This window comes from Podarcis melisellensis (assembly GCF_964234715.1).
Source record: "Podarcis melisellensis genome assembly, chromosome: 1".
Lineage (NCBI taxonomy): Eukaryota > Metazoa > Chordata > Lepidosauria > Squamata > Lacertidae > Podarcis > Podarcis melisellensis.
Genome location: NC_138528.1, coordinates 14882526 through 14897290, shown reverse-complemented (window position 1 = coordinate 14897290; position 14765 = coordinate 14882526). Strand labels below are relative to the sequence as shown.

General features: G+C 44.4%; 1 protein-coding gene across 4 annotated transcripts in view; it reads left to right on the top strand.

The window, feature by feature from the left end:
* Positions 1–1634: 1634 nt before the first annotated feature.
* Positions 1635–14765, top strand: part of AMN (amnion associated transmembrane protein) — a 75889-nt gene continuing 62758 nt past the window's right edge. The window contains exons 1-3 of one of the 4 annotated variants that reach the window (XM_081912357.1): positions 1635–1703; positions 10285–10403; positions 10506–10550. In XM_081912357.1, the coding sequence (XP_081768483.1) occupies positions 1661–1703; positions 10285–10403; positions 10506–10550 (207 nt within the window). In that variant the 5' untranslated portion in view covers positions 1635–1660. Of the gene's footprint in view, positions 1704–3741; positions 4166–10284; positions 10404–10505; positions 10551–14765 lie in introns of those variants that run through there. The other 3 variants (XM_081912358.1, XM_081912355.1, XM_081912356.1) reach the window with 3 other exon arrangements.

Below are 14765 nucleotides of genomic sequence, written 5' to 3'. Positions count from 1 at the left end.
CTACAAACAGACATGGTCCTCTTCCTTCTCCATTCGCTCATCTTTTGACCCATCCCTGCCTTGACGTCTCATATGTGGGGTTAGAAAAGGAGCCACAACTGAGTTTGTCGGATAAGAATGAAAAACCACCCACTGTCCAAAGGACAATGTGAAGCCATTTCTGCTAGTTGCTTTCTTTCAAGAGCATTAATTAGGAAAGAGAGAGAGTGCCATTTGGCACTATTATTAGTAATTATGAGATAACAAGCATTTCAGGGAAGGAATGAGCAGAAATGGATAAAGCGCGGCAGTTATATAGAATGCTACCATTGTGCAAGCAGGGAATAAAATCCAATTAATTAAGGCTCAAAGATATCTTCCAAATCGTTTTCAGAACTGGGCTCTCATAGTCCTAACCTACAACCCCATTTCCTGAGGAGCAGTTCCATTAATGTTAATAATGCTACTTCGGAATAAGTGAATTTTGGATTGCAGTCTAACAGCAAGATCCTGGGACCAGCCGTGAAGTCAAATATGTGCTGAAAAGGGTACTAACCGTTGCATTTTTTGCTATTTATTTCCTTGCATCTCTTTTAAAGTTTTCTCCCCTTTCATATTTTTACCCAAGGGTGTATGCTAGCAATGTCACGTCTTCCCTGACTTTTTAGAGACTCAAGGGGGAGGTCTTGCTAACTGAATGTTTATCATTCATTCATCACAGACACAAGCAGCACATGAAGATCAGATGCACGTTAGATGTGCTTGGGAGGGGGGTATGGGGTAATAACTCTGGTGGGGGGGACACATGGTGCTCCTTCTGGGTTTGTTTGTCCCCAGCCTGCACTCGGTTCTCATTTGTGGCTCCAAAAACTGCCAGCATGCGACAGCAGCCACACTGCTGCATGTATTCATGAAAATGCATGTATTGGTGAAAAATAGCCAGAAATGCATTGTAGCGGGGGAGATTGCTTTGCAAAAATGTGTCTAGCAGGTAGAAGGCAGCCCTGTTCAGGGAAGTTTTTAATATTTAATGCTGTACTGTTTTTAACATTTGATTGGGAGCCACTCAGAGTGGCTGGGGAAACTCAGCCAGATGGGCGGGGTATAAATAATAAATTATTATTATTATTATTATTATTATTATTATTATTATTAAATGGCATACAAAAATGTGTGGATATGAGGATAAATGTGTGAAAATTAGAATAAATTCACACTAACATCCTGGTGAATTTTCATGAAGACTTAAAAAAATAAGTCACCAACTGGTGTGGAAATGCGGAAAAATGAGTAACCAAGAGAACTGAAATTGACATATTTGCTAACCCCTAGTTCCAAGGGTTAGAGGTAAAAAGCACCACCGATTTAGGGGTTCACATGTTGTACAGGCTTGCAATCGTACTCAGGTTCCTTTTCTTGAGGTGCAGGTGTGATTTTCTGAATTGTGTTTTGGATGCCACTCTTTTGGTGCAAGGAAACCGTGATCCTGATCGTACTATTCATACGCAGCCTATTCTGACGCAAAGAGAAAACTCTGTGTCTTCCTCTCAGCTCCCTGAGACAGGAGCCTCTTCAGTCTCACAAAGTCCCCTTCAAGTTCCCAGGTGTCACGTGACGCTGGAACGCTCCAAAGTTCACTGGGAGTCCAAGAGGAGATAAAGTGCAAACCACAGGCTGCAGAATGAAGCGTCTGCTTTTCTTCTACATTTTCTTACATCTCCTTGGTAAGTAATAGATGGCGAGAGAAGCACCTAAGACTGAAGGATGAGGGAGAAACCAGTCCACCCACACCCAACTTTTGTGATGAGCAATGGAACTATGAATCTGGTAGTTTTGTGAGTTATTTAAATTTCAAGCAGGGGGGGGAAATCATTTCCAGATGGACAAAGAGATAGCACTGGAGTGGCAATCTACATATCCAGAGCAGTGCAATTATGAAAGTTGGGTATTTTCTGATTTTTTTGTTCTGTCTTCTATCCCTGAATTCCCGACACCCCACCCCCACCCCATGTAAGGCCTAAAGCAATGCACTGTAAAATGACTTCTGTTGAATATGCATGGCTATTTAGCATTCAAAGACCACAATTCCTTACTGCGGGAACCAAGTAAAGCAGAAGACAGAATATTATAGAAATGGAAAACTGGAATCAAAACTAGACAGCAGCAGTCAATGCAAAATCAGCAGCAGTAGTAAATACTAGTACAAATAATAATGTAAACAGAAAACTTGATTAAAATCTAGCTCCTGGGGAAGAGGTTTTTAGAATATTTCTTTGAGCATCATTTTCCTTGTGAAAATTGCTTCCCCCTCCCCAGACTTTTTCCAAAACAATACACAAACTGTAACACAGCTATCAATTGAAATTCAGAGTTCTCAAATTCTGTTTTGCAGATCTCTAATGCAAACATGTGTCTGCTAGAGGGGAAATGTGCATATATTCATATAATTCACATATTTTTGAGCATAGCACTACAAAAATGCTCTGTTAGGGGAAATTGCATAGAAGAGATTGCTTACGATGCCCTAAAACGCTGATGAGTTTACACTGTTGTTGTTCAGTCGTTTAGTCGTGTCCAACTCTTCGTGACCCCATGGACCAGAGCACACCAGGCACTCCTGTCTTCCACTGCCTCCCGCAGTTTGGTCAAACTCATGCTGGTAGCTTCGAGCACACTGTCCAACCATCTCGTCCTCTGTCGCCCCCTTCTCCTTGTGCTCTCCATCTTTCCCAACATCAGGGTCTTTTCCAAGGAGTCTTCTCTTCTCATGAGGTGACCAAAGTATTGGAGCCTCAGCTTCAGGATCTGTCCTTCCAGTCAGCAATCAGGGCTGATTTCCTTCAGAATTGATAGGTTTGATCTTCTCGTGGACCATGGGACTCTCGAGAGTCTCCTCCAGCACCCTAATTCAAAAGCATCATTAGGACTTTAAAAAACAACAACCAAAAAAACAACAACAACACACTCACAAACTGATGTGGAAAAGTAGCAATCTGAGAGAAACCAAAAGTGACAGATTTTGTCCTCCAACAAATATGCTCATCAAATAAATATCAAAGGCCCTGAGAGTATGGAACGGCCATTGTTTGGAATCTACTCTGTTCTCTTAATCTCGAGCTGATTGTGAACCATAAAGACATTTCTTCTTACTCACAGCTGCCTCATTAGCCAAAAAGCACACAATTTCTGTTGCTTCCTTGCCTCGGACAGGTGAGGAATTACATAGAAGAAGCAGGATAATAAATTGTTCTAAGCTTTTATAGAATGTTCGCTCCAGTCAGATCTTTCATATTGGACGCATCTAAAACAAACCCAGTAACCTTCCTAGAGCCTCGGAGCTTGGAATCCAACTAATTAAACTTGCACCATCGTTGGCCCACAGGGCACCATTTCTTCAGAAAAAGGCTTTATTATCGTGAGCCGTGCTGCCGCCCCCTTATTCAGCCAGCAGCCTTCAGCTTGGTGTGACTTGGCCACTCACAACGCTTGCTAACTAACTCACAATCAATGGACCAAAGGCGCTTAAGCGCTGGGGGGCTGCGGGAGGGGGCTTCTCTGTTCAGCTTCAAGCAGGGCTTGGAAGTCATTTGCTCATTTTAGGCTCAGAGCAAGGTTGGGGCGAGAGAAGGATTATTCAAAGGAATTGGAGTCCCCCCCCCCCCCCGTGTTTTGTTTTGCTTGTTTCTGGCTAGAGCTTCTTGGCTGTTAATAAGCGATTTCTGGAGAGAGGCAGGTATATGGGGGATGCGAGGAACAGACTCTCTGTTTGTGCGTTCCTTTGCCACGTGTCTGTTCCCCTACATACGGCCATTTGCCCCTACCCAGCCACCCCCAGCTTCTGCCCCCCAAGCTGGCTTCTTTGCTAGTTCTGAGGAAGGATGGGAACGGAAAATAATTGATGGTTGCTTAGCAACCACCAGGCATGGCCTACAACTTGCGAGGGACTGAGAAGTATATCTGGAGATGGGCAGGCAACACTTGCTCCCTCTAAAATGGCACCCCCCACCCCCAAAGATACACACATGCCTGCAAGAGAAACTGGCCTTGGCAGAGAAACTGGTAAAGCAGACTTTCCCAAACTTGGGAGGGTTGAGGGAACAGGCAGAGCAGGATGCAGGAGAACCGTGACAGGGCTTCCTGATGTGGGCAGTTCAGACAAACACACATGCCCTCCTGAGTTTGGTGAGTGGGATATTAAGGTGTGCTATTTTAGGGGGGTGATACTTAATTTTTTGCTATTTTCTTAATGGGGGGGTTGTAAAAATATGTTTTGGGGTGTGAAGAATTCAAATCTGCTCTTATTTTTGTGATTGCACAACCCCTCGTTGAGTAAGAAGCACATAAACTGCTTTCGGAAAGCCAAAGAATTTTAATGTTACCTTCTGAAAATGCCAGGTGATGGTAAACAAGTAAACAAGCAAAATGAATATATAATATAACTGCAAGTACTCTGTAATCATTTTTCATGGTTTCTGAGCCATTTTACACGCATTTTACTCACCAAGCAAAACTAAATCATATTAATTTAATAAAAATAGCATTGGAATTACCAAGTCAGGCTACAACTACTTCTTCTTCTTCTTCTTCTTCTTCTTCTTCTTCTTCTTCTTCTTCTTCTTCTTCTTCTTCTTCTTCTTCTTCTTCTTCTTCTTCTTCTTCTTCTGTCGTTTAGTCGTGTCCGACTCTTCGTGACCCCATGGACCAGAGCACGCCAGGCACTCCTGTCTTCCACTGCCTCCCACAGTTTGGTCAGACTCTTGCTGGTAGCTTTGAGAACCCTGTCCAACCATCTCATCCTCTGTCGTCCCCTTCTCCTTAGCACCCCTCATTTTTGGTAGTTGAAAAATTCAACACGCCCTAGTGGGATATTGCCACTGCCGGCCATGCCCCCAGGCCCTGGAGAGGCCTCCTGGAAGTTGTACATAATTCGGCATGTATGAAAGGTGGCCTAAGTGTTTATTGGTACATGTGAGTACAGGTCCTCCATAGAATGGGAACCCTGATAAGGTGTTTTAACATGCTTCACCCCTCCTCCTTTCATACTTAAGACAAACATATGACTGCATGGGCATGCTAGAAGGTATTGATGATGGATGCATCAACATCATCATCATCATCATCACCATCATCCTCATCATTATTATATCTCACCTTCCCCCCCCCCACCCTTATGGGACTCAAGGTATAAATGACCACTCCTAATGGCTCTGCACCTGGGAAAATACAAATACTGTGTAGGCTATCTCCCCCCTCCACCTTTTGTGGTGAATCAAAGTTTATGGTGCTTATGGCCTTCAAATGAATGGGTCAGGGCCCAATGGTGACCTATAGTGGTCTCCAGCAGTAAGACCACCACCATATAAAAATATGGTGAAAATTCAAAGGTGGGCTTTGATTCTGTGTCTGGGCTAAATATGGGTCCCTGTTTGTGGGCAGTTGATTTAGATGAGGAGACTGGTGTGCAGAAGATTTAAGCAGCCTCTCCTCCAACGCCACTACTTAAATGGAAGTGAAACTATTGAGGCAACTGTAATTTAAAGAACACATTACAGTTTTGGTTGTTTTTAAAGCAACATATCAGGAGATCTGATCATGGTTGTACCATGTGGTTTTGCTCCCCCCTCACCCTCGTGACTTAAGAGAAATTCAGTACTTAGACTTATTTTTATAGACTCAAAAAGAAAATTTAAAAAGTAAGTGTGAAACTTGACGGGACATTCATGTCCTCCGGTTTCCCCTTCTCAAATAACAGCAGTTGGAGGGGGGAAACCCCTTGGAAGAGACCATTTAGAAGAAGAAAAACTTTACACGTCTTGAAATGTGTAACGCTTTTAACATTATATCTAGTAATTTAGTTTTAAGAGGAGCTTGCCCCATTTTTGTTTAATCACAAGTATTACTATGAGTATTACTAGGGATGGGCTAATTGGTCAGTTTCATTTTCTCTCAGTTGCTCATTTTCCCAATCTTAAATTCAGTTCTCCACATTTCCACAGCACGGTTTACAGTATAAAGCCAGAAAAATACATAACACCATAACAAGCAAAACTATGCCACCACCACCCAACTTAAAAGGCCATAGAGTGTTTAATTAATGCAATAATAATATAATAATAAATTTTTATTTATACCCCGCCCTTCCCAGTTCAGAAAACCAGGCTCAGGGCAGCTAACAACAAATTTAAAACACTTAATTGATACAACAAAAAACAGCATAAAATACAGTATAAAATGTGAATAACAATAAATTCAGAATTCAAAAATCAATTGGAGGGGGGAAATACATCCAATAAACATTAGATGATCACCAGGGCTAGCTGGCTAAATTAGTCCTATTTGGGCCAGCGAGGAGACCAGGGGAGAATTAGCTGTGGGATCCCAGAGAGGGTAATCTTTATAAAAAGGGGAGGGGGAGAGAAGGAAGGGGAATAAAAGATCAGGCTAAGTTCAAATTGAAAGCCAGGCAGAATAGCTTGGTCTTACAGGCCCTGCGGAAGGAAGTTAAATCCCAAGGCCTGGGAGAAGAGGAATGCTTTTGTCTGGCACCTAGATATATGTACTGAAGGAGCCAGGCGAGTCTCCCTGGGGCGAGTGTCCCACTGGGGGGAGTCACCACAGAAAAGGCCATGTTTTTTATTACATTTATATACCACCTTTTCTCCCAAGAAGGTCAAGGTGTAACACGGTCCTCCTCCTCCCCATTTCATTCACACAACAACCCTGTGAGGTAGGTTAAGCTGAGAGATGACGGCTGGCCCAAGGAGACTGGTCCATAGCCCACCACTCTAGCCATCACACCACACTGCCTCTGTGTATCATTGGCTCTCACGCCACCTACTGTCTAGGCTCCCTACCTTCTGTTCAACCACTCCCCATGGGCGCCAGCCATCACTGCAAGCAGTAATATATATATATATTGGGTTTGTTTCGAGGGGTTGCTGGTGGGAAAAGGCATGGAGTGGATGTCTCTGGCTTGCCATATTTATCGTCGTGTCCAATGAGGGCAGGTTGGGCAGAAGCAGACACAGGGATCAGAAGGGAGTTTTTGAAGCTGCAGGCTGGAGGGGGCAGGAGGAAGTTCCACCAGAGCAAGGAGCTTAATTGTTGTTGTTTAGTCGTTTAGTCGTGTCCGACTTTTCGTGACCCCATGGACCAGAGAACGCCAGGCACTCCTGTCTTCCGCTGCCTCCCGCAGTTTGGTCAAACTCGTGTTATTAGCTTCGACCACTATCCAACCATCTCATCCTCTGTCATCCCCTTCTCCTTGTGCCCTCCATCTTTCCCAACATCAGGGTCTTTTCCAAGGAGTTTTCTCTTCTCATCAGGTGGGCAAAGTATTGGAGCCTCAGCTTCAGGATCTGTCCTTCCAGTGAGCACTCAGGGCTGATTTCCTTAAGAATGGAGAGGTTTGATCTTCTTGCAGTCCATGGGACTCTCAAGAGTCTCCTCCAGCACCATAATTCAAAAGCATCCATTCTTTGGCGATCAGCCTTCTTTATGGTCCAGCTCTCACTTCCATACATCACTACTGGGAAAACCATCACTTTAACTAGATGATGAAGAAGAAGAAGAGTTTGGATTTGATATCCCGCCTTTCACTCCCCTTCAGGAGTCTCAAAGCGGCTAACAATCTCCTTTCCCTTCCTCCCCCACAACAAACACTCTGTGAGGTGAGTGGGGCTGAGAGACTTCAAAGAAGTGTGACTAGCCCAAGGTCACCCAGCAGCTGCATGTGGAGGAGCGGAGACGCGAACCCGGTTCCCCAGATTGCGAGACTACCGCTCTTAACCACTACACCACACTGGCTCCATTGTTGGCAAGGTGATGTCTATACGGACCTTTGTTGGCAAGGTGATGTCTCTGCTTTTTAAGATGCTCCTCAAAGCAAGCAACACATTATTTGAGCATCAGCTATGCAGACAAAAAGAGAAAGATCACATCGTTTGCAAAATTCACCCTACTGGCCCTTAGCGTCCACTCACCAATGCAAGTAGGAAGGCAAAGAAGATTCTTGGGCCATGGAGATGACTTAGGCCTCCTAAAAAGACATAGCAAACTCTCTGTGAAGAAGCAAAATACCCTTGGAGGTTTAGAGTAAAGCTCGTGGTGCTCTAATCAGGAGCACTCAGCGTTGTTGCTGGGAAACTGATCGAAATGCATGTTAATACCACAGTCTAAAAGAGAAGGCTGTATGTGGCTGTACTTAAGCTACAGGTGTGATTTTTGGGTTTTGTTTGTCTACCCTAGACTTGCAGAGAACATGCCTAAAATCTGGAAGGGGCAGAAGTCCTGCCAGCCTTTGTTATCTGTCATGTGTGCACACATACACACACTGCTTCAGGGGGAGATTAATCCAGTAGAGACGGACATCTTGCCCAAATATGCTGGATTTTGCCTGTTCAGCAATTCCCTCACCCTCAAAGATGCTGCACCAACTGCCCTTCTGACAGTCATCACTGTAAACATCCTTTTTTGGTTTGGGATTTAAGCAACAGGACTCAGGATCCTTCCTCAAGCGTGGCTCTTCTGTGGCCACATTTTGCTTTGTAGATTTTCTTCAACATTTCTAAATAATGGCAGTTGACGATCCTTCGCCATGATGAGCACAAAGCACTTTCTTGGCTGCCCTCTTTCTCAGTAGATTGGGAATGGCTTCAGGTGTGAAAGAGGGCTGGGCGGGGGCAGGGGCGGTGAGCAATTGCCAGGCACCCCCTGTTTCTGCAGTTAACAGCTTGTTGCCGTTACCCCTCTGCCATTTCTGCTTTGGATGCTGCAGCGAAAGCAGGACCTGCCTGTCAATCTACGTGCTGTAGTGCTTGCTGGAGTTTGCCAAAATATATGAAGCCATTCTCTGCCTAGAAATCGCCTGCAGACTCAGCTCTAGTCTTTTGTGAGCTGAACAGTAGAACATTGTGGGAACAGCAGGGCAATCTCTCTCTGGCAAACAGCCATAGTTCTGTGGTACAGTATAGCTCCTGGTTCCAATTCCCTGCATTTTCACTCAGGGCTAGGAATTCACCTAAGCTTCCTGGTGTATATGAGGCTTACTTTGATCAGAATCGAGTATATACTTCTAGAGTTAACACTAAATTTGTTTTTTCTGGTAAATGAGCCACCATAGTAGCTAGAGGGCCATGAAAATTTGTGTCCTGGGCTTTTTAGACTTGTCTACCCATGTGCTATCTGAAACCAAAGGGGCACATTTCAGATGTGAAATATATTGGTATTATTTTCATTTCTCCTATCCCACTACCACTGTTAGCTTCTCCAGTGGGCTTGTTCCACAACAAATCAACACACCTTTATAACATCTGTGCTTTGTTGTTGTTGTTTAGTCATTTAGTCGTGTCCGACTCTTCGTGACCCCATGGACTAGAGCACGCCAAGCACTCCTGTCTTCCAGTGCCTCCCGCAGTTTGGTTAAACTCATGCTCATAGTTTCAAGAACACTCCAACCATCTCGTCCTCTGTTGTCCCCTTCTCCCTGTGCCCTCCATCTTTCTCAACATCAGGGTCTTTCCCAGGGAGTCTTCTCTTCTCATGAGGTGGCCAAAGTCTTGGAGTCTCAGCTTCAGGATCTGTCCTTCCAGTGAGCACTCAGGGCTGATTTCTTTAAGAATGGATAGGTTTGATCTTCTTGCAGTCCATGGGACTCTCAAGAGTCTCCTCCAGCACCATAATTCAAAGGCATCAATTCTTTGGCGATCAGCCTTCTTTACCGACTCTCAAACTTTGGGGTTGTTGAAATGTACACAAGAAAATAAATAAATCAATGTGACTCCAATTGGGTCTCTTAGATCCATTTTTTAAAAATAGCAACGTGGAGTAAAGTTGCTTCTGGGCTCTCTCTGGGATTAGCTGAAGCTTCATTAGATTCTGGCTGAGAGAGACCCAGGCCTGAAGACCTGGAGAATTGCTGTCAGCCAGCAACATGTCTGCCTAACCAAGAAGCCATTTCTGCAACACTTCTGTCCGCACAGGCTCAGCAGTCCCAGTCAAAGCTTATTGTTATTGGTGTTATGTACTGAAGTTCTCACCCTGGGCCAGCAGGGGGATACTGTAGATAGTTCAGATCCACATATGCAAATAAGGGATCGAAAGTGACGTTCAGTGATTGGATTGTTACAGAAAATGGTTACTGTTGCGTTCTAGTGGAGCTCTATATAAGCAGGCTGGCTGAACCCTTCAGTTCAGTTCTGTTCTGGCCTGTGAATAAACAAGAGCTGCTTGAAGAATTGCTGTGTCGTCTGATATGTTCACCCACAACTTAACAATTGCCTTCTGTGGTTTTTTGGTCATTCTCAGGGACTTCAAGCGCAGTGTACAAACAATGGATTCCAGACACCAATTTTGAAAATGCTTCCAACTGGGATAAGGGCCGAACCCCGTGTGGCAACGATGTCGTCCTTTTTCGGAGCAGTGAGGTACCTTATTTTGTTTCTTTAAAAAGCACACACACACATAAAATTTACTGTGGCGAGTTTTTCTGGCAGTTTGTGAAACCGTGTCCCTGCTTCTTCTTCCAGGTCGTGTCAGTCTATGTCCAGTCATCCCACTCCTTGGCAGACATGGTAAGTGCACCTGAAATCATGGCATGTAGAATCGAACGCAGGGCAGGTGGGGCTTGTCTATCTGGGAAGGGAGCCCATCTAGGAGAAGGAAAACCCTGGTTCAAAACTCTGCTGCCTTGCAGTACATCTTTGGGAGAAGAGAAGGCCAAGGCGTAAACCCTACACAAATGTTTTGTTTCCTGCTTGGCAGGGGGTTGGACTCAATGGCCCTTGTGGTCTCTTCCAACTCTATGATTCTATGATTCTATGAAATGCAGAGTGGAGTCCCTAAGACGTTTGGGTGGCTCAGTGTATGCCTCCTTTTGGGAACTGCTGCAGCCATGCTGGTGCCAAATGTAAATAACAACAACAACAACAACAACAATTTTTTTATTTATACCCCGCCCTTCCCGGTTCAGGGCAGCTAACAAATTTAAAACAGTTAATTGATGCAACAAAAAAATATAGTATAATACAATATTTTATACAAGCATAAAATACAATATAAAACGTGAATAACAATAAATTCAGAATTCAAAAATCAATTTAGGGGGAAAATCCATCCAATAAACTCTAGATGATCACCAGGGCTAGCTGGCTAAATTAGTCCTATTTGGGCCAGTGAGGAGACCAGGGGAGAATTACTGTGGGATCCCAGAGCTAAAAAGGGGAGGGGGAGGGAAGGAAGGGGGGAAAAAGATCAGACTAAGTTCAAGTTGAAAGCCAGGTGGAATAGCTCTGTCTTACAGGCCCTGCAGAAGTAAGTTAAGTCCTGCAAGGCCCTGGTCTCATGGGACAGAGCATTCCACCAGGTCGGAGCCATCACTGAGAAGGCCCTGGTATCTGGTGGAGGATAATCTGACTTCCTTAGGGCCCAGGACCTCTAAACTATTATTATTCATGTTACCTGCGGGGCAGACCAGGAGAGGCGGTCCTGTAAATACGAGGGCCCTAAGCCTTGCTTTCCTTTGGACCACATCAGAGAGGCCAAGAGGCATAGCTGTCAACTTACAGATTTGAAAATAAGGGACCAGCAGCCTCGAAAATAAGGGATCAGCAGCCAAAATAAGGGATCAACAATTACTTTGATAAAATACATATTTTGTTGCGTGCAAATGGCTCTAGATACCTATTAGGTCCATAAATTACCATATAGCATATATTTAACACAAAAAACAGCAACAATTTGTTGTTGACAAAGGACAGCTGGACATAGAAAGGGCCCCATTATCTTCAGTAGCTTATTTAAGGGACATCATCACTAAGGGACAGCAGTGGGACATGGCGCTGGGATAAGGGACTGTCCCACCAAATAAGGGACACTTGACAGCTATGCCAAGAGGGGATGTTTTGTCAACTGGGCAGCCCAGGACCTCCATGCACACTGCCAGGGAGGTGACTTCAGTGCTGCTAACACTGAGGTTTTGACTTCACCCCCAGAGGCGCACTCCATTGTTTGTTGAGCCAGATGGATGAAAACAAATCTCAAACACAGTAAGAAACAGGGTAAAGAGTGGGATGCAGGGATTATCTGAGGGAGGGGTGCATTAGGAGCCGAGGGGGCAGCAGGGGTCACTAAAAGGGAAGTGGGTGTTGGAGGTAGGGCCTTTGGAGCACACCGACAGCTTATTTACAATTGACCAGGCTAGAGCTCAGAGCGAAACACCTTCCTCATTTCATATTTAAAGTTTTGCTGCTTGTATGTATTTACCGTTCTGGGTCATCACCAGTCACAGGCGAAAGCAATTATTGGCAATAGCTACTAATTTTCTTATAAGTTAGTTACCTGCGATAAGTGAGTTTTGTGCATGTGTGTTAAGTAGTTCTATATAAATATTTTATGCTATGAATTTCCTTCAGCCTCATGTTTTTGTTACTAAGAACGCATAAACATATTTTTCATGCAACATTCTTTGCTGAATTTTATTAAATTATTATCTTCCTTGGTGGGTCATGCAAGCCGCTATCCTGAATAATGTTTTTTATAGGGTGGGGAGCCCTGGGGATGAGCTTATGGAACCAAGGGGACGGTGAACTGAAAAAAAATTGAGAACCACTGGGTTAGATGAACTAGCTTGTTGACTATGTTGGAGTAGGACTAGGGGTCCATTTTTCTGTAAGTTCTTATTTTGTTGTATTAGCTGCAAGTTTTGCCATGTTGGGGGTATTGAAACAACAACAAAATCAACTTTACAGCCGTTTGTTGGATGACATTGATGTCTGGTTTTATTAGAAAGGTATTTTTAAAAAGTAATTCACATTCACCCTTTAAAAACCACCTTGTTGTTGCTGTTTAGTCGTTTAGTCGTGTCCGACTCTTCGTGACCCCATGGACCAGAGCACGTCAGGCACTCCTGTCTTCCACTGCCTCCCACAGTTTGGTCAAACTCTTGCTGGTAGCTTCGAAAACACTGTCCAACCATCTCAGCCTCTGTCGTCCCCTTCTCCTTGTGCTCTCAATCTTTCCCAACATCAGGGTCTTTTCCAGGGAGTCTTCTCTTCTCATGAGGTGGCCAAAGTCTTGGAGACTCAGCTTCAGGATCTGTCCTTCCAGTGAGCACTCAGGGCTGATTTCCTTAAGAATAGATAGGTTTGATCTTCTTGCAGTCCATGGGACTCTCAAGAGTCTCCTCCAGCATCATAATTCAAAAGCATCAATTCTTTGACGATCAGCCTTCTTTATGGTCCAGCTCTCACTTCCATACATGACTACTGGGAAAACCATAGCTTTAACTATACGGAGCTGCCATCAAATAAATTTAGTTCTGGTCCGCGAGTGATGTTTTTATAGCATTCATGCACGAATGTCACTTTTTATAATGTAACAAGAAAGCAGGCTAAATACTAAAGCAGCGGCTTTGAAGCTTTCTACACTCACATTAATTTGTTTGCTAATGGACCCCTTTGTCTCTGATGCCGGGCTTTGTGGCTCACAGTTTGCACTGTGCTTTAATGTTGAGCCATCTACAAAGATATATAATAACTGAATTGTGGAAAGTTGGGAAAGGCTGTGACTGAGTGACATGCTTTGCATGTGAAAGGTCTCAGGTTTGATCCCCAACATCTCCAGGTATTTGTATATAGAATATTTGTATTTTTAAAATTTCCATCCTGCTGTTCTGTCAGTGCGGAACGCAAGGCAGCAAACAGCATAAAATAAAACAGATACAACAACAACAAACGACAGTATAGAAAACCTCACGATTAAATAAATAACCCTGCTGGAATCGGCACTGGAAACACTCACTATTTAAAAGCACACACACACATACACCCTCAGAAGACCCTGCTGCTACGACAGCCAGGTCATAGCCAAAGACCTATAAGAGTAACTATTTTGCCTGCCTGTGAAAAGAAAGTGGGTGGGGGGGGGGAGAGAGGAGCCTACCCTCTTGTGGAAGGGAGTTCCAAAATCTAGGAGCAGCCACCAAGAAGGCCCCTTCTGGTGTCCTCACCAAACTCGCCGGTGAAGGTGGCGGGACTGAGAGAAAGGCCTCTCCAGAAGATCTCAAAGCCCAGGCAGGTTCATTCAAGGAGACACAGTCCTTTGTTTCTCCTAAACTGCCAACTCTTTCTCAGACACTCAGACCTTAGCCGGAGAAAGCCACCGCCCTTTCCAAGCTCTGATGGGCCTCTTCTTCAAAACACAAGAGAGATTCCCTGCTACCAGGAGACCACTGCCTAACCATGAGCTCCCATTGATAAACAACAACAAACCTCCCAGACTGCTAGCCAGCAGTCCAGCCAAGAAAGAAAGAAGGCCACCCATCAGCCATAACATTATAGCTGCCCTCCCTTGTCTTTCTTTCTTTCAGTCTATGCTATCTCCGCAGGAGCCCAAAGCATCCAATTGCAACGATGCAGTTAGGGTTGCCATATCCGGAATACTGCATTCGTCAGTAGTGTCCAGGCAGAAATCGGGACAATGTCCAGGAAAATACAGGTGTATGGCAGCCCATGTCAGCAGTGCTGTTTTTGCTGCTTTTCTATAAAAAATAGCTCAAAAACAGCATTCGTCCAAAAAGCTCAACAACTTTGGCCAAAAAAGCTCACCAGCTTTTCTGTCCAGATTTTCACTGTTTGAACTGGCTGAGCAGAGCCTGTTTTCGGGCATGTTCTGGAGGGAACAATTCCACGTTTGTGAATCGCTACGTGACTGATTGGTTTTCTCCTCCTCCCTTCCGTATTTTGTTGCTTCATCCGGTGCCCGAGCAAGAGAGCGTCTCGCAAGGATGG